This window comes from Hydra viridissima, unplaced genomic scaffold (genome assembly GCF_058129835.1).
Source record: "Hydra viridissima isolate aposymbiotic clone 2 unplaced genomic scaffold, HvirCarnegie_v1 scaffold_9, whole genome shotgun sequence".
NCBI lineage: Eukaryota > Metazoa > Cnidaria > Hydrozoa > Anthoathecata > Hydridae > Hydra > Hydra viridissima.
The window spans coordinates 15,234,661-15,261,133 of record NW_028324308.1 but is presented as its reverse complement, the minus strand read 5'-3'; the positions used below and the strand labels follow the sequence as shown (position 1 = coordinate 15,261,133).

General features: G+C 29.5%; 2 protein-coding genes and 2 long non-coding RNA genes across 6 annotated transcripts; 2 read left to right on the top strand and 2 right to left on the bottom strand.

The window, feature by feature from the left end:
* Positions 1-2,149: 2,149 nt before the first annotated feature.
* On the bottom strand, positions 2,150-4,830 carry LOC145185399 (alpha-centractin-like). Its single transcript, XM_080061285.2, has one exon. It carries the CDS (start codon positions 4,328-4,330, stop codon positions 3,200-3,202), a length of 1,131 nt encoding a protein of 376 aa, XP_079917411.2. The 5' UTR covers positions 4,331-4,830; the 3' UTR covers positions 2,150-3,199.
* Positions 4,831-7,884: 3,054 nt separating this feature from the next.
* LOC149884243 (uncharacterized) lies at positions 7,885-9,898 on the bottom strand. Its single transcript, XR_016455370.1, has 2 exons — positions 9,848-9,898; positions 7,885-9,683 (listed from the first exon to the last, which is right to left on the bottom strand). It is a non-coding gene; the product is annotated as an uncharacterized LOC149884243 (long non-coding RNA).
* Positions 9,899-9,968: 70 nt separating this feature from the next.
* Positions 9,969-21,425, top strand: LOC145186179 (uncharacterized). 3 transcript variants are annotated; one of them, XM_080062279.2, is made up of 10 exons: positions 9,969-10,219; positions 10,385-10,660; positions 12,853-13,218; positions 13,471-13,616; positions 14,520-14,815; positions 17,807-17,988; positions 18,205-18,636; positions 19,052-19,090; positions 19,228-19,255; positions 19,569-21,425. In XM_080062279.2, exons 1-10 carry the CDS (start codon positions 10,168-10,170, stop codon positions 19,612-19,614), a joined length of 1,863 nt encoding a protein of 620 aa, XP_079918405.2. In that variant the 5' UTR covers positions 9,969-10,167; the 3' UTR covers positions 19,615-21,425. The 3 variants fall into 3 exon arrangements, with proteins under 3 accessions (XP_079918405.2, XP_079918406.2, XP_089953158.1); XM_090097032.1 differs by lacking the exons at positions 9,969-10,219; positions 10,385-10,660 and adding exons at positions 11,741-11,928; positions 12,137-12,337; XM_080062280.2 differs by lacking the exon at positions 19,228-19,255 and having other exon boundaries at positions 10,006-10,219; positions 19,289-20,124.
* Positions 21,426-22,420: 995 nt separating this feature from the next.
* Positions 22,421-25,983, top strand: LOC149884242 (uncharacterized). The gene is made up of 2 exons (XR_016456010.1): positions 22,421-25,529; positions 25,636-25,983. It is a non-coding gene; the product is annotated as an uncharacterized LOC149884242 (long non-coding RNA).
* Positions 25,984-26,473: the final 490 nt, after the last annotated feature.

The following is a 26,473-nucleotide window of genomic DNA, read 5'->3' as shown; positions in this document are numbered from 1 at the left end:
ACTGAAAATTGTTTTATTGCTTGATATAACTGGTTACAACGATCTTATTGAACGGTGATATTTCTGGAATATTCATGAAAACATTAAATTCTTATGTAATGTGACGGGTAATTTTACTACAAATTTCAGTTAGCCGCAGTAGAGAATAAGTTAAAGTCATACTAGCAATAGAAACGTAAAGATCGCAATTCATTTAGTACCTTTCTGGTTACTTCTTTGATAGTACTAACCGCATCTGCTGGTTGAAAAGCTTCTAATTTATGAATACTTCTGCATTTGTTTGATTTAAACGTGACATTGAAAAAGGAAGGTTAGTATAACGTGTTTGTTGGGCGAATCCAGTTAAAGTAGGTATAGAGGGGGAAAATTGATACCTCAGGTTTCAATACCTCCATTCCAAAATATTTTTCTGGACTTTTGATGAAATCCCTGTTTTTTTGATTTTTTTTAAGACTTTTCTAAAAATATAAAATATTAAGAGCAAACACGGCTTTTTTTTTTTTTGGGGGGGGGGGGGGTGGATCTAAATTCTTTTCTTTTGAATCCTTTAGCTATTGTTTATATATTGCCAGATTTGCAAACATAGGCTCAACATTTTGTCTTGATTTAAAATTAGTTGAAAAGTTACGCCAACTCCTTAAGTTGTAATTTCTATATATCATTTCAGGCATCATCCAAACGTCATCGTAAAGTATTTTCAGAAATATCTAGTTTTAACACGTGAATTGTATCTCTAGCACAAATAATTTTACGATCAGTCTGAGAAATACTTTTCTTCGGTCGTCTACCTAAATGCTCAGTTTCAACAGTTTCTACGGTGCTATATTTGTTGACTAACCGATTTATAAATGCTTTTTAACATTTTATACTTTTAATATAATTCATTTTGTGTAGCTCCAGCATTATAATCAATGACTTTTGGAGTTGTCTTTCTATAACTTTTTTTTTTTTTTTTTGTTTATTACTGTGTCAATATATATCTGTCTTGCATAGAGTAGATGCTGATGCCATATTTTATCAAAATCAATATTTTTTTGACTTATAACTGCTTTTGGCATAATTCGTTTTGTGTTGTTCCATACCTATTACATACCATTCTGTCGTCTTTCAGTTATAGTTTTACTCTAAGTTTCTTTTAACAACGTTCGTAGTGTTTTTTACTCTAAGTTTCTTTTAACAACGTTCGTAGTGTTTTTTGTTACACAAGACTAATTATGAAACTAATACGTCATCCTTAAATAAAACCCAGATTTGAAATGAACAATTTATGATGAAATTGCTGCTCTGTAATTTAACATTAAGATGAAAGTTTCATTTGCTTTGATTATGTTACTATTTTAATACTGTTTTTTTATCCATAAAAAACAGTTAAGGACTCGTACAAGTGAGAACAAAACAAGAACATATTCCACATTTATTAGCAAACAGTATGTCTAGTAAAGGCTTTTGTAAAGTTTAGTAGAGTTTTTTAAAATTTCGTTTCCTTATGCAGTAATTTTATTTTAGAGTTCCCTTAGTTTTGGAGGATAGTGTAATATAGATGTAAAATAGATGCTTAGACTACATTTTTTCTAAATTAATATTTTATTCTATTGAAATCAAAATAGTAGTTAGCGTGCTATATAATTTTTACATTTAGTAAGGTTTTTTAAATTAAAACCGTTTTAAAATTATTTTAACCCTAACCCTAACCCATCTTCATTATCATCGGAGAAACAATAGATTAAAGAAGGCCAGAGTTTAGAAGAATGCGGGCCGTAGGTTGGCGACTACTGGCTTAGATAGTGATGCCAGGCAGGTACAATTTCTGATTAATTAAAGAGTAAAAACCTTAGAGTAAAAATTTCCATTTAGAAATCTTTAACATTTGAAGATTTTGTTTTGTTATCAATATAAAAAATACGGATTAGACCATGATTAAAACTCATAAATCTTTATAAAAATAATTGACTCGAAAGTAAGGATATTACCAAATCTTTCATCAAATTTTTTTTTTTTTTTTTTTGAAAGGAAATAATTTTCTACTTAAAATAAGACAAATTTAATACAATTTTTCTGTCGAAGGGAAAAAAATATCCAGTTTTTGAGCCTTTACTATTTGTAGTTAAAAAAAATTACCATTTCTCATGCTATCTAATTAAAATGCAACTTTATAGAATATGCATAGATTTTACATAACATACGTACAATGGGGATTTTTTTCAAAATATACAAAACATCTGTAATTTAATGGTGATGGGAATCGTGGGAATCTTCTTTTTTTTCAAAAATCTTCTCTATTGTAATGGCAACTATAAATGCTCCAACACCCCATGTAAATCCAGGAAAAAGGCTCCTAATATTTTGTCTGATACTAAACCTCGGATTATATCGCCAGGCTTCAAATCGAGCCCAGGGGTCTTTGATGACTTGCCCTGGTTTTGGTGTAAACATTATTTAATTGTAATTCTAAAAAATAAAACAGATATAACAGTGTTAAGTCTGACACAAAATAAATAAAAACAAAATTATAACTTAAAGTTAACAATAAAAAATAGAAAAAAGGAAGAAAAAAAAAGGAAAATATTTTAATCTTACATTTTAATAACAACTGTTTAATGAATTTTAAAATAAGAATGAGAAATATTATAATTTTATTATTTTCACCTTCATTGAGAAATAAATGTTTTACACTTGAATATAAAAAAAATGAAAAACTTTAAACTTACAAACTAGTTTCAATATTTTTGAATTTCAATATTTACACCAGTTGGAAAACTAATTTAAAAAAACATGTTCATACGATGTATGAAATTGTAATCATTTTTATAACTTAAAACGAAAACACTTCTTACATAGAACAGATGGATTGCTCATAATTTGTATATAAAAGTATGACAATACACAGTGAGCCCATCAAAAGAAAAAACTTAGTGAGCGAGTCCATCAAAAGAAAAAAAGCATTACTAAGTAAATGATACATGTTACATAATCAAAATTAATGTAATTTTTTTTCCATATACATTTTATTTTAAATAAATATAGAATTAAAAATACAGGCCTAATTGTAAAAGTCATAAAGAAAATGAGATTCCATGGAACATTGATTACTAAGAAAATGCAAGAGAGTTTAAAGAGAGATGTATTACACAATAAGGTCAACAAAACCCATAACAGAATTGAATTTACAAAACAAATTCTAAGGTGATACAGAACTGAATTAGAAGGTTTTTCTTGTAATAGATCTGGGTCCTTCATCATCATATTCTTTCTTAGAAACCCACATTTTTTTGAAGGTATCTAAAGAAGCCAGAATAGAGCCACCAATCCAAGTAGAATATAAACGTTCTTGCGGTGCTGATATTCGAATTTTAATATCTTTTGGTGCCACTTTCTTGACTTCACTGAGAAGTCGGTCACCAAACCCTCTAAACAAAGTTGAACCACCAGACAAAACAATATTTTGGTACAAGGTTTTACGCAAGTCCATGTCAGATTTCTGTATTGCATACTCTAAAACTTCATGCAGTCCCTCGAATTCTTCTCCAATCAAGTCTGGTCTAAATAAAAGTTCAGGTGCTCGGAATTTAGCAGCTCCAATGTCTAATGTGCTACCATCAGGTAATATATAATGAGTTTTTTCTCCATCAAGACCTTCCTCTTTTTGCGGGTTTAATGCCAAATAACAAACATGTTCTTTTATTTGTTTAACAATCTCACACTCAGCTGTAGTTTTAAATGAAAACCCTTCTCGCTTAAGAAGTAGCTGTAGGTATCTGGTAACATCTCTCCCAGCCAAATCTGTTCTCATTATGGAGTGGGGTAAAGCAAATCCTTCAAATATAGGTACAGAATGTGTGACTCCATCTCCACAATCTAAGACTACACCAGTAGTTCGCCCAGTTGCATAAAGACTTAACACAGCTTGCATTGATACAAATAAAGCTGGAACGTTAAAAGTTTCGAAAAAAATTTCAGCAGCTTTCTCTCTGTTTCTACGTGGATTTAATGGAGCCTCTGTAAGTAACACAGGATGTTCTTCTGAAAAAGTTGATAACTGTTCCTTTGAATATATATACTGCCAGATTTTTTCCATGTCATTCCAATCTTGAACAATTCCATGCTCCATTGGATACTTTATATTTAGTAAACCGCGGTAATCTTCAGCTTTTGGTCCAATAAATATATCCCCTTCAAGTGCACCAGCCATCACACGGATATGCTTTGGTCGACCAATGTAAGATGAAAAATGGCATTTTGGGATTTGGTCGCCAGCAAAACCAGCTTTTATGACACCTGATCCATTATCAATAACCACTGGCTGATTAGCTATTAAATCATAGTTGCTCATTATTAAATTAACTAAGAATAAAAATATGAGTTATAGAACCATATGAACTTTTTAAAATCACTATAACATTAAATGACCTAAAAGTATTTTTAATAACTGTTATCAAACAACAAGTATATTTTTAAGTTTAATGTTTAAACTAAATATTTTGTAAATTTAACTGTGAATTATCAAGTAACTGTTTACGTTTGATCCAGAAGGTCACAGAAAGCTCTTTTTAAAGTTCTTGAGTTAGACCTTTTATCAATGATACTTTGATTACTAGCCATTAATTTAAATATAAAAAACACCAGCTTTAATTAGATGTGCGTGTATACTTGAAAAGTAACTTTTTTTAAAAGTAAACAGGTAAATCTCTTTCTATATTTACATCCACATCATCAAAATGAGTTCATAATCTTCCCTACTGTTTCTCTAAGGACTCCTAACATTTTCCTTAAACAAGAACATAATGGCTGAGAAAAGAGGGTGCTTTGTTTAGTAAAGTACTCTCCGCCATTAAGACACTTATAACGTTTTTGAGTACGGAATAGAATTGAAAAGTTCTGAGCATGCGTATTTTGTTTACCTTACCCTGACGAGCTAAAGTATACATGAAGCAAACTAATGCAATTTTTGGCGATCTGTATTTGGGTTAATCCGCCTAAAGTTCAGTAAAAACGAGATTTTGTGTCGGTAAAATAAGAAAGCCATCGTATGGCTAGCTAAAAATACTGAAAACGATCGAAAGCTTGCTATGCGTTGTTAAAGAGAGTACTTCGTACTGCATTCATTTGGCAATAAGAATGAAATTTGAAAAACTATCACTTTTATCTCCAAGTGACGGAATTTACAATTTTTCAAATGTTACAAACAAGTTTTTTAAATACAAATTTCCATAATTTATTAAATTTCTCACAGAAGCAAAGTTTACAAAATTAACATAATAAAAATAAATTAATACAATAAAAATAAAAATACCAGAAAGTGTTTAAGCAAAAATTGTAAAATTCAAAATAACATTTTTTAACGGTAATTTTAAAACTAAAACCTTAAAACTATGTTATTTATTTTCAAAAAAAATCTGAAAGGTAGTTTTAATAATTGTTATTTTCAGACCTTTATTTTTTACATTTTTTAAATTCTTTATTATTCCCTATATTTCTACTTTGTTTTTGTATACGCTATATTATACCATATGTTTTATATACCACACTCTATAATATACCATATGTTTCTAATCATTAAATATACAAAATAATAAGCAATATACTAAACATACACCGCTTAACACAGGTAAAATATCAGATGCTGTCCTTGATAGATTAAACAATTTAAGAAGATCATTTAAAAGATGTGGGAAAAATTCCAATGATCAACGGTAGAAAGTTAATGTTGCTCCAGGTGAAAGTGTGGCCGCTGATGTTTTTTGTGCTAAAAGTACTGATTGCATTTAGTATCAACTAACAGCAAACCGACATTTTAAAAGACAATGAAGATGTGAATCTAGCGAAAATGACTTCAGTGGAAAATTAGAAACTTTTAAGAATACGAATTCTACGAAGAATCATGTGAAGAAGAAAATTCCTATGAAAAAACAAATCCTGTGAAGAAGAAAAATTAATCAACTAATCAATAATTACCGAAATCATTCATGGGTTGTATTGATTTAAAATGATGTAAATGTTCCAGGTAAATTAACTATGGACTAACAAGTGAAGGTCATCCAGCAGTGTACAAGTGTTTGTTAGAAGTGGCCAAATCTGACAAAACTTGGTAAAAAGAAGCAGACCGTATCGAACAATTCTTAGGGGTCAATTTGTGTTTAAAGTTAAGTTATGAAGGTGGCTTCCTTCTGATTAAATATATATGAAACGAATTTAAAGATCCCACTTCACATAAATTGATTTTACATCAAGTGTTGCATTTTTATTGAAATAGTAGGTATTCAAAACAGGGGGTTGTTTTATTGAAAAAGGAGGTATTCAAAACAAAGGGTTGTTTTAATCAGCGTTATTATCGGATTAGATATTCTACGGTTAAATTTTTTACAAATTTCGTGTAAAGCTGTAATTTATGAACTTTTTTTCAATAATTTATATAGCTTTCAGACACAAAAAAACGTTCCACAAACTTGAAACGATCTTGTACGACTAACTTTTAAGTCTATTTGCTCATTTAATTTAACAGTTACACAGAACTTTTAAATCCTGTTAAGTTTTTTTTTAAATTCAAAAGTTTGTCTTAATCTCACCATGAAGTAACTTTTTGAAAACAGATTTTGATAGGTTTATTTTTTTCCTTTATAAAGGTACAAGAGCCCAATATACAAAAAACGTGAACTTATCAACTCGTAAGTCTACAAGTTTAAGATATATTGTAGACGAATAATGTTCTATACAAATACCCATTACCTGATGAAGCAGTCATGCTAACAGAGTATTTTCTATGAAGGTTAATGCTACTCACAAATAATGCTAGTGATAAAAAAATGTCTTAACATGAAGTTTTCGTATAGTGCTGGTTAGCAACATGATTACAAATCACTGAGATGGTTGCCTAATAGCTGAGATGGCTACGTAACAAAGAATGCGAGTAACGAAAATGCGCGTGACGAAAATGGAAAGAGTGTGGAACAGGAATTTTTTCTGAATTTTTTTTCAATTTTCTGATACTAAATTAATATTCAAGTGTATCAAACATTTCATGTGAACACAAAAATTAACATTTCAAGTGATTTTTTAAGTTTGAACTATTCTAAAGACTTTTTTTTTGGATCATCTAGAAGAAGCGCTCACAACTGCACCATCGATTCCCAAGTACAAATAACCACTGGTAATTTTATGAATGCTCACTGGAACAAAAGATTTTTATTTTGCTGCCCATCATTCAAGCAGCAAATAAAATTTGTCTTATCTATCCCGCGGTAAAAAGTTTTATAAACAGTGGATTTAGAATCGTTTTAAATTACCAATCACTTGTAGCGTTGTAGTGCTAAATAAGGGTCTGCGTCTCGGAATCATTTTCTCTGAAATGAACCGGAACAAGCATAACGAGACGAGAAATGTCCCGGAAAAAATTGACGAATAAACTGTCCCGGAATGAAGTTATAAACCGGGACAATAAATTTTCTTTCGGATTTTAAAAATTGTGTCCCGGATATCATTGTCTCGTCTCGTCTCGAATAAAAAAAATAACGAGACGCACATGCTTAGTGCTAAATGTTTCAAACGACGGCGCTTTAAGTCGCGGCTAAAAATACTCACTAATTATAGTCGCGGCTAAATTGCGAATGTTAACTTAATCTTTTGTAATTAGTATTAAATTAATTTCTCATATGAATTTATTTAATGATTAATTATTTTAAAGAAAACTCAAAATGTAGCAAGAAATATTTGCAAAAAAGTTAAAAGTGCACTAAAGTCCCAAAATGTTTTATCCACAATTATATGAATTATGTTAAAATCGCCTGAAGTATGAAAGTTAGCAACTCTCAACCGCAAAAAGAAACATGATATAAAGCAGATAAACTTTTAAAATAAAAAAGAGCAAATTTATTTTTAAAGGCTTTATGCTTGCATTGCATGAACTGAACGTATATAGTTATATACGTTCAGCTCTGGGATTATAATCCTTTCTCGTGTAAAAAAAGTAAAAATCAACAATGCCCTTATTTTTCCAAGTTAGAAAGGATTATATACGTCCAAATGTAATAAGCAAGTTAAAAATAAATAGTAATAAAGCTTAGCAGTTACTTTTGTTCATTTACGTTTTCTTAGGCATGTGCTCTGCCATAGTTTGTTAAAGTTTTAGCATTGTTTGGTTTGTCCAGGCTGAATAACTTACACTAAATATGCATAAACTGCAACTGGACTTTGATCGACTTATAAAAGAAACTTTTTTCGTTTGCTAACCATTCTCATGAGAGACAATCTTATGCTATATCATTTAACAATATTTTTACGAAAAACAATTACATGTAAAAGATAGCTTTAACTACATTTCTGTGATATCCATGCAGAGGCATCCCTAGTGTCTCTGGGCTCTAGAGGCAAGATTCAAAGAGGGCCTCATAAAAAATTTGTTTTATCAGTATGTATAAATATTTGAGATTTGTTTTAAACGCGAAACTAAACTATCTTATATTTTGTTACGCTTTTGATGAAGCAAACTGATCATTTATAGTATCAGATTACCTCTTTGAGTATCAAACTTGATAAAAATGAACAGATGATTTTGCGTTCATTTAGCTGGTGAGAGAGAAGTTATTTAATGGGTATTTGATTAAATTTTAAATAACCAATGTCATAATTTTTGAAAATAAATTTAAAATAGTTCAATCTGTTTGCAATGCAGCATCTTTCATACGTATGCATTATAATAATTATGCATTAAGCATAATTTTTCATGGTGCATAGTTATACTAAGAACTCTGCTAAGAACCTCTCATCAACGAATTCTTTACTCCATCTCTTCGTTTTCTGTTGATTCTAGCTAAAGTTTTTGCTTTATTTATGCTCATTTTATTCTTCTATGCCATCATCTTCGCTGTATCTACAAGGAAGATGATGGCATAGAAGCATAAAAAGAGCATAAAAAGAGCAAAAACTAAAAGTTTTTCTTGAATACTTCGGCACTGCAGAGCCTTCTGGGATACTCTGGCCCAGCTGTCAAATATCAGTTGAAATTTAGCACTCTTTTTTTGGGATGTGAGGTAAAAGCCCACAAGAAAAATTCCTGTAAGACTAAGTATTGTAACAGAATAAAAAAAAAAATGACACAAACCAAATTGACAACAAAAACAGTAAGTACTTGATGACACTTCACTGAAAATGAAAATAATACCTCGTTCACATGAAAATGACGTTTCAAATAAAACTTGTTTTACGGTAAACAAGTCTCTTTAAGCTGCCATTTTAAGATGCCAAATTAAACTCGTTTTAAGTTCAGAAAGAACAACAAAATATAAAAAGATTTTAAAAATACGATGATTAAACTATGTTTTATCGTCAGTATGAGCAGGTAGAAGTAAAAAGATCAACTATGAAATGATTCAAATGAGATGAAACAAGTTCCTTTTCAGCTTAGTAAAGTTCGTACCAAACATCTGATTAAACTTCCAATCAAATACCAAATTTATGATATTTCCGCCCAAATAAAATAAAAAAATCAACAGATACACCAGCAAAAAAACTCTGACTCATGTAAAAAGAACTTAGAGAGTAACGATGTCACGGTGACAACGTTTTTTGGAACGCCTCTTGACAGACTTTTTAGAATTACTCAATCCTCAAAAACAAAAATGCATTTCTTACCAAATCGAGAGAAAACAAAGACGTAGAGTATGCTTTTGAACTGGAGAGGAATTTCCGACCTTCAACACAAGCAAATCGTTTTTCAACTAGTGTTGTCAAATAAGTTTTTTTACTTGCATAATTTTTAAAGGATTTTTAAAGTAAATTAGATGCTAATATTTTATTCAAAGTTTGTGGAAAAATTTATAAAAAAACAACAACAAGAAAAAAACAAAGAAAGTACTTTGAAATATTGCGAATGGGCGAAACGAAACTGTATTCTTTGGTTATTTTTATATAAGCGGCGTTTCTTTATATCTTATATTTTGAGCAACGAAGCGCAGTTATTTTGTGCACGCTTCAATAACTATGTTTGAGCATATTTTTCTGCGAATACCTCCCAAGTTATATGCCCACAAAGATGGTGATATCTTAATTAATAATATTGTTATTAGAAAAATTATTATTAGCCTTTTTTGAAAACTTGCCAAGATGTGTCCTTTCTTTCTTGACATCTAGCTTACAATCCCAAACAAATCGTTGAATTTGGTATGAAGATTAACAATGAGAACCTATATTTTCATTGTGTGTATGTTTTCAGCGATGGGCAGTCAATGTATGTATTGACTTTTATTTATTTAATTGAGATAACACAGAGATAGCAAAGAGATAAGACCGACAGTTCAAACATGATGCTTGTTCAAAACTTTAATCCTCTTTAATTGAGTTTTTTTTTATCTTTTTTTAAATAACTATTAAACTTTATATTTATATTTTGTAGATGCCAGAGAAATATCTGGTCATTCAGGAGAAAAGAAACAATTTGTTAGTATGGGGATGTTTGGGGGTCGTGGTATGGATAGTTTTAGCGGAGGCATAGACAATAGCTTTGGAAGTTTTGGTCACAATGGAGGTATGGATTTAAATGAAAATAGCATGGGAAATCTTAACCTTCAGAGCGATAGTGATGGAGGAATAGGATCAATTTTAAGTGGACCTCAGTTTGGTGGCTGGTCGTCTGCTACTGATTCGATGAGTACACTGGGCGGTGGTGCAGGTAAAGTAGGAGTCTGGTGCTTTATATAATGTCTTTTATTTTAGAAAGATTTTTTAGGTTTTGTTTATTAGTTGCAAAAATATTCCCTTAAGTCGCTTCATAAATTTACTTTAATTTACGAAGTTTCTTGTTTTAAGTTCAAACTGGATATCTCATGCTATACAGTTTTAAACTGATTTTTCTCTCTTTCACAAATTTTTTTTCTGCTCGATACTGTAGTAATATACGTGATACAAGCTCTCGTGTAATAATCACATAAAATGGAAAAATGGCTATTGTTATAAAGTGATTGACAACTTGACTGCAATTACTTAAAACAGAGAGTATATTTCCATCGTTCACGTCCTCAAGATCTTTGTCTATTCGGACATATGGTAATTCATCAAGCATTTTCAGCCAGTTCAGTCTCAACTAAATTACGCAATCAAAGACTCAAAACATTTGTATAGTGTCTTATTTCTCAGTCTCTGTATCGTAACACCTTAGATTCTGCTACCATAACTTGATTGTTGCATTTGGTTTCTCAACAGTTTAAATGAGACGATGATTGTGTTTAAATTTATCAGATAGGTTGTGTCTACTGTCAGAGGAACTCTGCATTAACCTCGATTGATCTTTTCGACCGTTTATTCACCGTTTTATGCAGGTTTTAGCATTTGCATTTGGCTCAGGGGTAATAGGTAGTTTAGACATATAGTTTCCCATGAAATCAGCGATCGTGAAGTTCACTTTTGCCTACTTTAAATGTTTGACTTCGGGATGACTACTTATCTTGAATTTTTTTTTATTCTTTCTCTTTAAGAACATTAAACGTATTTATTTTCGTTTATTTATGAAATGAAAAAACATTCATCCTACGTAACAAACAACCACAAAAGTTTTACAAACTTACTTATTTACAAAAAACGCCTACCATTAAGCCATAGTCATGGTCCACAAAAGTCACGTGAAAAAATAGTTTTTTTCATCACTCTAATTAGAAGGCTCGCCTAATATAATTCCCCCCCCCCCTCCCCCTCTCGAAGGGTATAAATGGAGATCTCCTTTCTGATATATTTAACTCATCTTATAAGATTTTACGGAGGTATTGGAGTTTGGTTAGGGAAATAGGTCACGTAAAAATGTGCGACTTACAATACTAAAATATTTGATACACGCAAATACAAGTTGTCCCGCAATTCCTCAATTGAAAGCTCTACAACACTCACATTCGTTATAGTCGATCTTGTGCTGCTGCTACGATACATCTAATTATCGTGTTTTATCTGGTAACAGTTCTAACTTATTTTACCACCTGTACTTAGGAACTTACGCGTTCTACCATTCTTTTCCAAGAATTCATCTCTCAGCGGCTCTTAAGATCTTTTATGAGAATTCCTGTGTACTCTTATGAGAATTCCTCTGTATTTTATGAGAATTCCTCTTAAGATCTCTTATGAGAATTCCTGTGTACTTTTATTGTTTATTCTATTCAAGGAAGAAATTTCAAAGTGTCTGAATTGAGATGCCCTTCCATCAGAAAGCTGTGCTTCTCAATCTCCTCATAGGTGATAGCGTCATCTTCTGGATATGTTGGCTTAAACAAGTCTTCGACAGCTGCTAAAACAAGCTTTCTTTTCTTTGTTTTCTGTTGACGATATGTATCTCGAGGATTGTCGAAGCGGACCCTTCAAAAAAGTAAAAAAAAAAAAAAGATATCCTTTTAAGTTTTATTTAAATACAGTCTATCATAAACTAAAATGTTTTAAATAATTTTTTTTTTAAAGGATGAAAGGTTATTAAACTGTATTAATCAATACTTCAAACTTTTTTCGGTAAAAGTAATGCTCATTAAAAAAAATTCTTTATTTACACTTTATGGCCATTTTTCCCCATGAATTTATCATGAGATATTAATGTTCTGAAGATATACCAAAATATCTTATATTTTGTAATTTTTTTAATAATATTATTTTTATCCATGACGTCTTAAAATTTTTTGTCATAACCCAATATATATATATATATATATATATATATATATATATATATATATATATATATATATATATATATATATATATATATATATATTGAGGGAGAGAGAAAGAGAGAAAGAGAGAGAGAGAGAGAGAGAGAGAGAGAGATTAGTTATCTAGTGAACATATGTCTATTTCAGAAGAAATAAACAGTTTTTGTTAAAAATACTTTAGGATTTAACTCACTGCAACAGTTTGCACCTAATAACCAACTTGGATTAAATAATCAAGGTGCCTTTGGCAGTAATGATGCTCTTGGTATTGGTCAAGAGCAACTGTCAAATCGTGCAGAATCTTTGTTTAGCAGCTTAAATGAGGATAATGAAGGGGACTCCCTTTTTGGTATAAATTCATTAGAAGGCAATTATGAAAGCAATTTAAATGATGGCATGAACAATGCAGGGGTAGGTCAAATGGATATGAATTCTTTTGAAGATACAAATGCTAAAGATGACTCTGGACTTCTTAATAGTTATACACCACATCACAAAGAAACCCACAAAATTGGTGACGACCGACAAGGTATTGGAGATGGTGGAGGTAATATACTTAAAATAGATCCCAATAAAATTGTTATTAACATGATAAATAAAGCACAAACTTTTTTCATGTTTGGTGATATAAGATGAACTCTTATTTTAAAAAAATGTTGTTAAAGAAAATGTTATTAAAATCAGTTTGTAAGGTTAACAATCAATAAATATTTTTTGGTGAGATTGATGTAGTGGAATATAGTAGAAATCTAGTATAATTATATACATCATATTTTTCATGATGTTGCTGTTACTTTAGACATGCTTTCTAATGAAATTGGGCAGTTAGATTCTTCAGATGAAAAACTACAAAAAATGTTAGAATTCGGGCTTTCAGGAGATAACTATGGTGATTCAACTGAAAATAATGCAGAGAATGCAATAAGTGCACTTTTAAATCCACAGGTTTTCTTTTCCTCGCTTTTATGGTGTTTATACAAAATGTGTGTTTCAAAAAGTTTCCAGACTTTATAAATAAATGTTTTAGTGTTTTTTCAACTTGCTTCATAATAATATGACTACTAATAGGTATGAAAAGATTTTCAAGATGTCTTAACGTTCAGTAAACATCACTGTTAACAGCACAATTTTTACTGCATTAAAAATGCAAAATTTTGAGTCAACAAAACTGCCTTTAAGGCAAATTACTATTTTATATACTTAATGAATGAAGGCAGCTTGATATAGAAAATAGAATATGTTCTGGACCGAAAAAATTAGAAAATAAAGAATTGCATTTTTCAAATGCTTCACATCCTAGTAGAAATATTCGCTTAAAAAAACTAGGAATGATGTTAAATCAAGGAAACTGAGTGCCTCAAGTGCTGAGTTCTAAAGATGGTGAGAAGCATCTTCTGATATGAAAAAAATTGTTCTAATGCAGCAAACGAAGAGATTTTTTTATTGAGTTGTGATTACTGATAAAATTGGATGGATTGAAATAATACTAAGGGCAAGAAGTCAGCAAAATGAGGCAAACTAACATGTTAACATGTTGCAAAACTGGTTAAGAAATGTTAGATGCAACAGAGGTTTATTTTTTGTTTATTTTAAAAAGACCTTTTCTCTCAGAGTTCATTGCAAGCTATTATTTTTCTTTTGCAAAAAAGTAGTTGCAATTAACTCTGAGAGAAAAGTTTTCTTTAAAATAAATGAAAGCTGGAAACTTTTTAAAACTCCCATTATGTTGTACATATTGTACATATATTGTATATATATATGGCTTATATTTTCTATGATACTATAAAAAGTTTCCTTTTTCAGTTTTTTTGGTTACAAAAAAATTCCTTAAAAGTCTGATTTTTTTAGTATTTAGCTGACCAAATGGATTCTCAACAATCTAATTCCCCTGATGAATTACCAAGCTTTCAACATGAAAGTAATTCAAATGAACATGATGTTAACCAGTTATCCAGTTCCTTAAGTGAAAGTCATTTAGGACAATTAACTCCTATAACAGTTCATGCACATGCAACTGATAAACAAGATAAAACACCACCTTCACTTGAAGAAACAAGGCAAACAGCAATGCAGGTTCAGGAAACAGCTGCAAGACATCATAGACGAAAGTTAGCTCGCTTAAAAAAAAGATTACAACAAATAAGGTCTGAAAATTTTTTTTACTTTATTTTTTGCAGTATCATATTATATTCCTAGTTTATGCTGTATTATGATAAAGTAATGTTTTAACAGAGCCACAAACAAAGTCTGTCAATCAAATAATATTCAATAATAGAAAAATATCTTCATTACTCAAGAATGTGAAGACACTATTTTATCAATTGCACTTCATAGTTTCTCACTTTGGCGAAAATTAAAAATAAAAATTTTGAAACTCGTTCAAGTGTTTTTAGTTTGTTACTAGCTTTATTGAAAATTATTGTTCTAAAATTTATTCAAGTATTTTTAGAATGAATAGTATACAGAAATATCTGGAAAAATCTTTTTTAAAATATCGAGAGGTGTATTCACCCATACGATAATCAGAATGGAGTAAAAAAAGTTAAACAATATTATGTTAAATAAAATTCTTCATTGCTCTCAGAATTTCTAGCCTCTAGTTCACTTTCTTGCTTTTTGCTACTCTCCATTACTATGGTTCCATCACCAGAGCAAGAGGTGTATCTCTCATCATAGATAAAACTTCTTCAGGCTCAAGTTCAGACTAAATTTTTTGGTTACATTTAATTACCATCAATTGTTCAATAGCTTTAACACAAGAGATGACAATTGCTTATCATCATCAATGCGGAAAAGGACCAAGCAGTAGTTGACTTGGGAACCAGATGAAGATATTGTTAAGCAAACTATCTTACAAAATTCACTTTTGGAAAATACCATTTTATTTATCCAGATCAACTTAATGTATTTGTCACATTTATCTTAATGTTATCACATTTTAAAAAAGCAGCCTTTAATATGTTTCAATTTCTTTCAATTGTCTTCAAAATTTTCTAAATCAAAACTGACTTCCTCTGACTTTGAAATACTGACTTCCAAAACTGACTTTGAAATACTCATATAACATTTTTACTACTTTTTCACCGTCCTGGTCCCAGAAAATTGCTTCAAGAGTTTTCAATGAGTCATATAACTCATTGAAGAAATTTCTTGACCAAAAAAAATTGTGTTTTAATCATTTTTAAATGTTAACTAAAAAGCCACATTTTTTGCATTATTTTTGCATCATAATATATATTTTTTGCATTATAATATATTTTTTGCATTGTTTTTGCATCATAATATATTTAATATTTAGGAATCTTCATACTCTGTACATTTTTCAAGTAATCAGTCTAAAGAATGAGTAATGAGATCTCAGCCTCTTCTCAAAAACTTTTGCAATTTGTTAGTTGTTAGGATTTGGGTACAGCTTTGTAATACTTTCACAAAGTTGTTTTCCAATTCATATTTCTTCATTGTTTGGTGAGGAGGTCAATTCATATTTCTTCATTGTTTGTTTCATTTATATATGGAAAGTGATCAGAAATCATTCATTCAATGACAGCGAATGACTTTTTAAGATGTTAAATCTTCCCTTTTAAACACTAAACCTTTTTTACTTCTAAAAGTAATGGAAAAATTTCATAAAATTTGTTATATGATTAATTTAATTAATTTAAAGGAGCCAATAGCATATGTAAAAAGGTTTCATAGCCTTTATCTTGATGCCTAATAATTTGTGTACCATGTATTTTTGGCAACATGTAAATACAATTGTATCAAAGTATCTTTTTGTTTACCTTATTTACACTGGTACCATCTGATTTGGCACATCAATTTGTTAGTGAATTTTGCATTCACTAATTACGAATAAACTTTTTCAATATCACTTTTTATTGAATCATTACCACTCCCCTTTTATTAACAGAATCAGTTCTTTTGGGTTTGAAACAAATTGATTATCAGAATTTCATTTGTTCTATTCATTAATCTATAACAATGCTACTCAAGAAAGGTTTTAAAATGCAAACTGGCAAGTAAACATTTAACAAATGTTTGATGGATTGATTGATGGAACATTTGTTAAATGCTTAATTGCTGGTTTACTTTTTTGACAGGGCCAGATAATTTTATGTGCTTTTCCTCAGTGATGTTATGTTTCATTACCAAGTTGAAAGTTTTGCTTAACCCAGTGAACTGTATCATGAATATCTTATGTGAACTCAAAATTAATTAAAAATTTTCTTTTTAATAAAAAAAAAAAAAAAAAATGAATGAGAAGCAGGAGAAACAAATTGTTTAAATAAAAACTGTTTAGAAATACACTTGTCATATTTTAATTTGGGTTTATGTCACGGGGTACCTCCTAAAGCATTTATGATAGCTTCAAGTAAACTCAGTTGGGATGTGGGTATGTTGACAAACCCTTGGCTCAATGAATGTCTGCTCTAAGTAGTCTAAGAGTGATAAAATCTGGTGTGCTGGGCAGCCAAAGCTCTTTTGACCAGTGTTTTGGCAGAATACCTTGAAGTTGCTTTTGAGTCTTCTTTAAAGTGTGAACAGGAGCGCTGTCCTGCTGGAATACCTGAATAGATTGTGAATATCATCCTTTGAAGTTAATTGAGTATCTATCCAGGGCTCAACATAGTTCTCCAGGGTTTGATTATATTCAGAGTCAATTTTTAAACCACCTTTGATAAAAATTGAAGCCATTTTGAGCCTGTCTAAAGAAATTTTTCCAATCACCAAAAATAAATTTAACACAATATAAAGGAACCGTAATTTAAAGAAACTAATCACCAATACATTAATTTAATAAATAATGAATAAATAAATAATAAATAAATAAATAAATAAATAAATAAATAAATAAATAAATAATAAATAAATACTTGAAATAAATTTAAAACTCAGCTAGTGCAACATTAGTCTTCAATAGTGCAAGCTGAGATGGAAGTAAAAGAAGCATGTATATGTAATAAAAGCATGTAATAAAGTAAAATATGAAACATAACTGTTTCATATTTTACTGTCCAACAAAAAGTTCATAAAATTTGAAAAAATGAAAATAAGCAAATAACACTATTGATCTGCTATCCACAAATCATAATTAATGATAATTAATGATTCTTATAATAATTGATAATTTTTAGATTAAAGTTACAGATGCTACAGGCTGAGCAAGCAAAAAAATCAACTAGTAATACAAATAATGATCCAAAAGAATCACGAAATGATGCAATCAAAAAATTGCTTATCAAAAACCTGAAACTGGCAGCCATGATTGCTTCAAAAGAAATTCAGCTTGAGGAAACCAAGAGCAAAAGTTTAGCGTGTATGTTGCTTAGCTACTTATTATTTACTTAAAATTTTCAACCTAAATTTAAAAAAAAAAAAAATGCAACAAGGCAGAAAAATGGAAAAAAAAAAAAAGATTTAGTATATATGAAACATATATAAAGTATATATGAAACATATTGATTTTAAGGTTATGTTCTTTAACTTATAATGCATTTTCTAAAGATGTTATTCTACATGTATTATTTTGCAGATCTATCAGGGAAAAAAGATCAAGATTCCGATGTGTTTCATGATAGTAATCACATGAAATCTGAGCCAGTTTTACATGAGAGAGCAAAACCACTAACTGAACTAAGTAAAAAAGCTGAAGAGGAAGTTAACCATTTAAGTAAAAATCCAGATTTAGATAAAAATAAAAACATTACACGTACTAAACAACCTAGTTCCATTTCGAATAAAATTAATTTAAAAGACTCTTCTAGCTCTGCTGTAGGCACAAATGTGGAAAATAGTAATTCATTTCTCAAAAAAATTAATGAAACACTTCAAATACTTGACCACACTTCACCAGATGAACATACACGATCTTCTTTAATGAATAGTTCAAAAAGATTTTTCAACAAACTAAAAAAACAGATACAATCTATGTCTCCTGATCAGGCGCAAGCAATGGAAGAGAAAGGTTTTTTTTTTTGTTTTTTAAAGTTTTTTATTAAATTTCCGTATTGCGGTTAACATAATAACAGTATTTTATTTTTAAATTTTGTAAAATTCTTAAATTAAAACTTTTACCAAATCTACAAATAAAATACTGTTATAATGCTATCATATTATTTGGAACAAATCATTTTTTACAATAATCAATTTTCAGGATTTTTAATTCTTATAAATAATTTTCTGTAGAATAGTATATGTGTATGTGTATGTGTATGTGAATAGTATATGTGTATGTGTGTGTGTGTGTGTGTGTGTGTGTGTCTATATATATATATATATATATATATATATATATATATGTATGTATGTATGTATGTATGTATGTATGTATGTATGTATGTATGTATGTATGTATATAATGTATATATATATTTTTTTAGCTTTGTCTAACTTATACAAAGCAATTAAAAACAAAGCAAGTAAGATTTTTTTCTTTTTACTATCAGTAATCTAAGCTCTGGTCGGCACCTGTTTCTTCTTAAAGCTATACTTTGAGTTTCGAGCGAACTTATTTTGACTTATTAACATTTACTTTTTTTTTTTTTGTTAAATATAGTTCGCCGAAAATCTATCATCAAAGTCAGGTAACATTTTTTTTTTCATTTTTCTTGTTGCAGAAACAGATGTTGATGTGTAAACACATACTTATGGAACGCTCATGCATGATACTCTCGTGAATCATCACACGAATTAAAGTTGTGTATAAATAAATTCATACAGACTCCAAAACGATCCATACATTATGTTTTGTTTGTGAAGAGTTTAAAAACATCCATTAGCAAGAAGTGTTATAAGAAAAAACAGCGATTTGCAAGAAATATTTTTAGAAATAGAAAAAACATAACCATGGTTTAGACACAAAGAAGTTTAAAAAAATCTTTGTTTTGTATGATCCAGGTTGAATTCTAAAAAAAGTTTCAAAAGGATGAAAGAAAAGTCGTGAAAACTTCAACTCAATTCAGAGAAGAAACGAATTAATGTAAAGCGCAATTAAAGGAGTATGCATCTTTAGTGCTTTTATGTCTGGTTACTGAATTCAATCGATCATTAAAAAAGTTCATGTTCGAATCAACTCTTCTAGAAATAATTGCAAAAAAAAGTTGGTCGATGTTCAGTGATATATGTACACTGAAGCCGCGTCAAGGAACAAAGAAATAGCGAGAAGTTACCATTAATACAGCCCTATATATAAAGCCTCTGCCTATCCATAAAATCTTTTTTTTCATTTGGATTGTAAATATTAAAAAAATCTGCTTTTGAAAAACAAACATTGCACACTACAAACCTTAAATTTATTAACGGTGTTAAATTTATATAAATATTAAATGTATTTAGCACCATAATAGTGGATCTCGGTCGGAAGAGCGCTTGTGTAGTTGGTATATTCAAATTATATTCTTGTTTGTGACGAGTTAATAAACCAACGGGTTAATATTATTTAGTGTGTGAGAAATTTGATTGGCCTTTTTTTTTTCTCTCAGGGAAATAAATTATACAAGTAGATTTGAATTAAAGCAGAGCCGTTTCAACTCTCAAATCCGAGTTGCACTTTAAAAGAAAAGTATACAGCGGTTTGTCTTAGGTTTTCATGCTGATCCCATGGCTTTCTTTTTTTTTATAATCCTAGCCTAGGATATAAATTGTATATAATCTAATCGTATTTAAATCATCTGTAAATTCCTAAACATGTTTGCTCACTACTACAGTCGCGCGACGGCTTATACTTGAATTACACATGTAAAAGCTCGTATAATAGCAAAATTTCAACGTTATGCTTTTTGTGTACGTTAATGTAAACATGAATGACTGCACATGAAAATTGCTTAACGTAAATCTAAATTTGGAGTCTGAAGAATTTCATAAAATGTCAATGGGGTGTAATGATCTATTATTTTATTCAAAGCTTATTTTATGTAACCTAAGTATTAAAAAAAAACCACATAATCCTTATCAGAATTTTATCACGCTTCTCGTTATAAATACAAGTTTGAATATCTAGAGAATATTGATCCACCTGCAGCTGTTCATTTACTTGAAGTACGTCATAAAAATATCTTGCTTAACATTAAATGTTTAATGCTGAAAAAATGACAAAGGAGATTTATTCAAAACCATTAGAGCAAAAAAGAGATGTTCCCGATTATGCTTAAAAAAAAAGATGTGCCCAATTGTACTTAGAATAAACTTTTGCCGCTATTGTTCTTTTGTTAAAATAAAAGAAAACGAATAAAAATAAAGGAATAATTTCATTACTGGACGTAAAAATCTGTTCATCACTTTAAAAAAATGTTCTTTCGGGTTTTCATTTTCACTAGAGACATTCTGCAGAGATGAATCCAGATCTCCTTACAACAGGATTAATTAGCGAAGCAACTTGTGTTGTTTTGTGTAAAAACCAAAAAAGAAGCAAATCTTCACTTTTAAGTACCTTATTCGTCAATAAAGTTGAAAAATGGAACGACAAAAATTTCGAAACTTGCGATAAAATCAACCAAATGATGGAGCAATCTCTTGTGATGGATGTATATTTAACAGACAGAAAACATAGTAGAAGAAATGGTATCTCAGAAATCGATCAAGTCGAACGGAAAATATTAAAATATACTGTTGCGTTGGCAACAAAAGACTCCACATTAAAAGCATATTCGTTTTGATTTATGTATAAAATTTATATTATCGATTTAAATGTTAAATAGTTTTTATGTAAATAACTAAATGTTAACTTAAATAAAAGGGAAAAAACAAAGCACATCAGATCCAGTTGTTTTTTTTATATATTTTCGCCCACGACTACCACACACCCCACAGATCAAAATTCTATAAATGGAAATCCGGCTTAATGTTATAATCCTTTAAAGTTTAGTTTTTAACTCAAAACTTATAGATCTTCTTATCTTCTTATCTTACATCGTCTTAAAATAAAATCGAAAAATTGAACTCAAACATCATCTTAAACGCAATCAACAGCAATTAAAATAGCTCCTCCACTAAAAGACCATTTTATTTATCAAGTGATAACCAAGAACAATCAAATACTGATGTAATAATGATATAATATATAATAATGATAATAAAAGTAATAATAATAATAATAATAATAATAATAATAATAATAATAATAATAATAATAATAATAATAATAAATATAATAGTAATAATAATAGTAATAATAATAGTAACAATAATAGTAATAGAAATAAATGAATGAATAAATAATAGTAACTAAGTTAATGGTAATAATAAAATTTGTAGTTATGCTGGTAGTAATAAAAACAAATCAACAAAAATAACACCAATAACAATATCTTTGAAAAGAGGCCAAACCCAAAATTTTCCCAGCAATCTTTGGTTGTGTAAAGTTTTTAAGTTGTTCACGTGGCCTGAGAATGTTTTACACATGAGATTTTGAAATTTTGAACTTTAGACTAAATGGGCTGACTAAGAGAATTTATAGCACTGTTTATAAATATCTTATAAGTTGAAATAATTCTTATCATTAAGCGTTTCTTGATTGCTCTTTCCACACGGAGATTGATCATTGGAATTTTGTTGACCTTTTAACCTTTATAATCTTTTGACAATTTTTTTTTTCTTTGCAACGCAGTTAGAAATATTTTTTTAAAAGCTTTTCTAATGAACTCTGTTGTTGCAATAATTTTTTTTTCTTTTTAAAAAACCAAAAGAATTAACCTTTGTTTTTCAAGTTTTTTTAAATAAATTGATTTATACTTCAAAATTACAACTTTAGTTGTTTTAAAGTATAAATACAAGCCCAAATTTTTGTTTGTTAGCTAGCAGGTTGAGTTTTCTTTCTTAAACAGTAAACTTTATCAAAGGTATTTATAGTGCGATTGCTCGATTTGTGACATAAAAAAAACGTTTGGCTGCGGCACTGTTTACTTTTTTCTTTGCTTACTAATCTTCATCACTTGCTTATCTTCATCCATTTTCTTAGTTATGAGATACAGCTTTTCTGTGTAAAACTTTTTTTACCATTTGGATTGTATGTATGTATGTATGTATGTATGTATGTATGTATGTATGTATGTATGTATGTATGTATGTATGTATGTATGTATGTATGTATGTATGTATGTATGTATGTATGTATGTATGCATGTATGTATGTATGTGTGTATGTATGTATGTATGTATGTATGTATGTATGTATGTATGTATGTATGTATGTATGTATGTATGTATGTACATACATATGCAATATATGAATATATTGTATATCTTTTGTGTATATATGATATATATTGTGACGTTATCTGAAAAATTACTATGACGTAATAGAGTGCATATACTTGATATTATAATTTTTATCAAGAATGTCATTACTCTCTTCAACGGTAATAAAAGTTTTAATGCAGTTTTAGAAGATTCAAAAACAAGCTTAGTAATTAGTGTAAACAATGCTTCACGTGAATGGCACTTGAATGCCTAGTCATGAACGTTATTGTATGTCGGTCACAAGATGCATAGGGGTTACATGTAATGCATGAGTTTGAGCATGCAGCATCCCTGATTTTAAAAAAGGCCAATCCAATTGGAATGTTGAGTTTTTTACTTCAGTTGACAACTTTAGTAATGTAAATGACAATATTACGATGCATTTTTATTTATCAAGTTTCGAATCAGAATTATTATGCTCAAATTAAAAGTAAAGTTATTATCTCAGTAATTGTCTCCTCATTATCTACTACATTATCTTCCTCATTATATACTACAGGGAAGTATTTCATTCAAAAGTGGGATCAACGCCGCACAAGAGGTGCGCATAACGGTATGAATTTGAATAATATATGGCGCGCTTAAATCATAAATTATTTTCGAGGAACACAGCGTTTAAATTTTTACATTTTGTTGATTTAATTAAATAAGAAAACAAATCGAGATTTTCACCCACCACTTTTTGTCTTTTTGCGTTAAACAGAAACTTTTTTTATTTTTACTCGCAATGTAATATGATTGGTTGAACATAAAGTACGTTGATGACGTAAAGTATGTCGTCATTCTCCTTAGTGAATAATCCTTAAAAAGAAAACCCAAATTGTAATAAACCTTTATTTCCACGTGGAGATTCATATTGCTGTGTAAGTTGAAAAATTTCACGTTCAATTTAAAAAGCATAAGCAGAGCAGAGTGTTTAAGTGAAAGACTTTTAGAAACAGCATTAAAGTTTTCATTTTGAAATTTAAATCTCGTTGTGTTTGTTTTAATGTATCATTTAACCAAACTATGTTGAAAGTTTAAAGTTATAAATTTAACCAACAAATAATCGTAAGTTTTAAATACTATCTTCTGCTCAGATTTCGTTGTAGAAAATTTGGGACCAAATGACTCGAATGAATTGATCGTGTATCAGCTTTTTTTTTAGCTTATTGTTTATAAGGAACTACAAGTATGATTTATATATAAATATTTATATGTTAATTATATTAATAGCTCCTTTTCTAAATTTTTTACCTGTCTTTTGATTGATTATTTCTACATTACTGTGTAAATAAGAAAAATTTTATCAGCTCAATTTTCTTGATCTCGCCTATTACATCTTCTCGCCTAGTACATGACCTTTGCATTATTTGTTGTTCAATTGTGTACTTGGAGTCTTTTCACGTTTTCTTTATTGAATATTCATTGATAATCAACTGTCGATTGACTTTATACCGAGTTTAAGACCCAATTTTCTCTGACTGATTCCTTTTTGATTGTTGACAGGTCTCTTTAGTTTGACTTTCTTTTCTCTAGTCTAGGAAGCCGGGCGACCAGAACGCTTTTTATGCGAAAAAGATTGACCAGTTTCAGGTCTTTAAATGAATTGTTTTAGGACTCGACCTGCTTTTTTTAAAAATGATTTACAATTGCACTATTTATTACATCAGAGTTTTTTACAAAAAAATTTCAAATCGTTTTTGAAAAGATTCCATTTTGCTACATTTAACCTCATTTTAGATGAATGTGTCTTAATAAAGTAAACATTTCATTGATTTTTTTTACGTATGCATCAAACCACACGATTTTTTGATTAGCAAGAAAAATTAAAATTTGTCCGATAATCTATGCATCACCCGTTATCACGTGCATTTTTTTTTGAAAGTTATATAATTTCTGATATATAAGCTCATCAGCTGCTTTGTCAGAATATATATCCCCCTTTATATTTATACTTTTGTTCTTTAGCGCAAAACGCAAAACATAATTAAAATATTTGTGTAAGTGACAAAGACATAGATATATAGAGAGAATTGTGTACAAACAACATCATTTAAAAGAAATTTTCCGTTCTGTTAAATAGATTTATACGGAATTTGTAAGAAATAGTTTTGTAAGGAATAAAACTACTTAATATAATAGAAATTCGTTGCATCGATGTGATTATTTAATCTTGTTTCATCTCGTAAACACTAAAAAGTTGTTAAATGTTGTTAAAGTTGGTAAAAGTTAATAAAAGTTGATGAAAGAAACAAAATCAAATTTTAAAAAACCGATGCCTTCCTTCCCATAACTTATTCGGTCTCAACATCAAAACTTCCTGTAACTTCCCGAACTACAAAAGCAAACTTTCCTACAACTCATTTGATTTCAACATCACAACTTCTTATATCTTGTCCGATCAAAGTCGCGTGATTTCCTTATAGTTTTGTCAATTTTCTGGCAAAAGAATTTCTACAGTGAAATAGCATTCAAAATATTGCTCAATTCAAATTTCTAGTTTTTTAGTTTCTAAAAAGAGGTCGAAAGAATTTCTCTTTTCGGTCTCTTTTCAGAAAATAAAAATCAGAAACTTCCTCAGTTAAATTGAATTTCCAATGGTCTATTAACTGATCCTAAAAGATGGACAAGGAGGAAAAGGTTAGTACCTGTTATAATTTTACGGCGGGTTATTTATATTTTTAAACTCTTGAACTCAGTAAATATGAAATCTGTTCATTAAATGTTGTAAAAAAAATATTAATAGTCTTTGCATCTTCTTCGCTCATCTTCATCGAAGGCAGGACGATGTTTCACATGTTATTTCACAAAAAACCTACTACCACAAATCCTACAACCAAATTCACTACAAATCCAAATTCCAATTTAAAAGCAAAATCAGGGGAATGAAAGCAACAATTCTACTTTAAATGCGACCATGAGTTTGTTTGTTTCACGAATTTACAAAATTCTACATCGTTGAAACAGCTGTCTAACGATAAAAACTGATGGGTTGTTGAAAAGGATGAAGATATGTGGTTTGAAAGAAAAACTTCTATTTTATCTTTTCAATTGTAGAATATTATGTCTAAGTAGAAATCCATATTTAGTATAATTGCTAATTATTATTAATTGTAAATTCCGTCATGCCTTTGCTAAATACAAATTGGTACAGAATAAAGTTAGAACCGACGTGTTTTGAGGTAATGGCTGATGTGTAGAGAATTATCTTTAATCCTGAGATTTTTATAGTCATTTTTGGGTTCTACATCCCAAAATAATAAAAGCATTTATTTAAGTTTTTCTAATCTTTGTGTGTGTGTGTGTGTGTGTGTGTGTGTGTGTGTGTGTGTGTGTGTGTGTGTGTGTGTGTGTGTGTGTGTGTGTGTGTGTGCATGTCAAAGGTAAGTGTCAAATGATTTAAGATTTGAATGTTATTTTGGCTTTATTTGTAAGGCCTCGACAGAAGTTCGAATTTTTACATTCTGGCTCTAAATTAACATTTCTTCTTCATTTTTTTTATAGGGCTAAAAGATAAGAGTAGTCTGAGTTTACTTGATTTAATAGGTTGAGTGTGCTGACAATTTTTCGCACAAATATTCGTC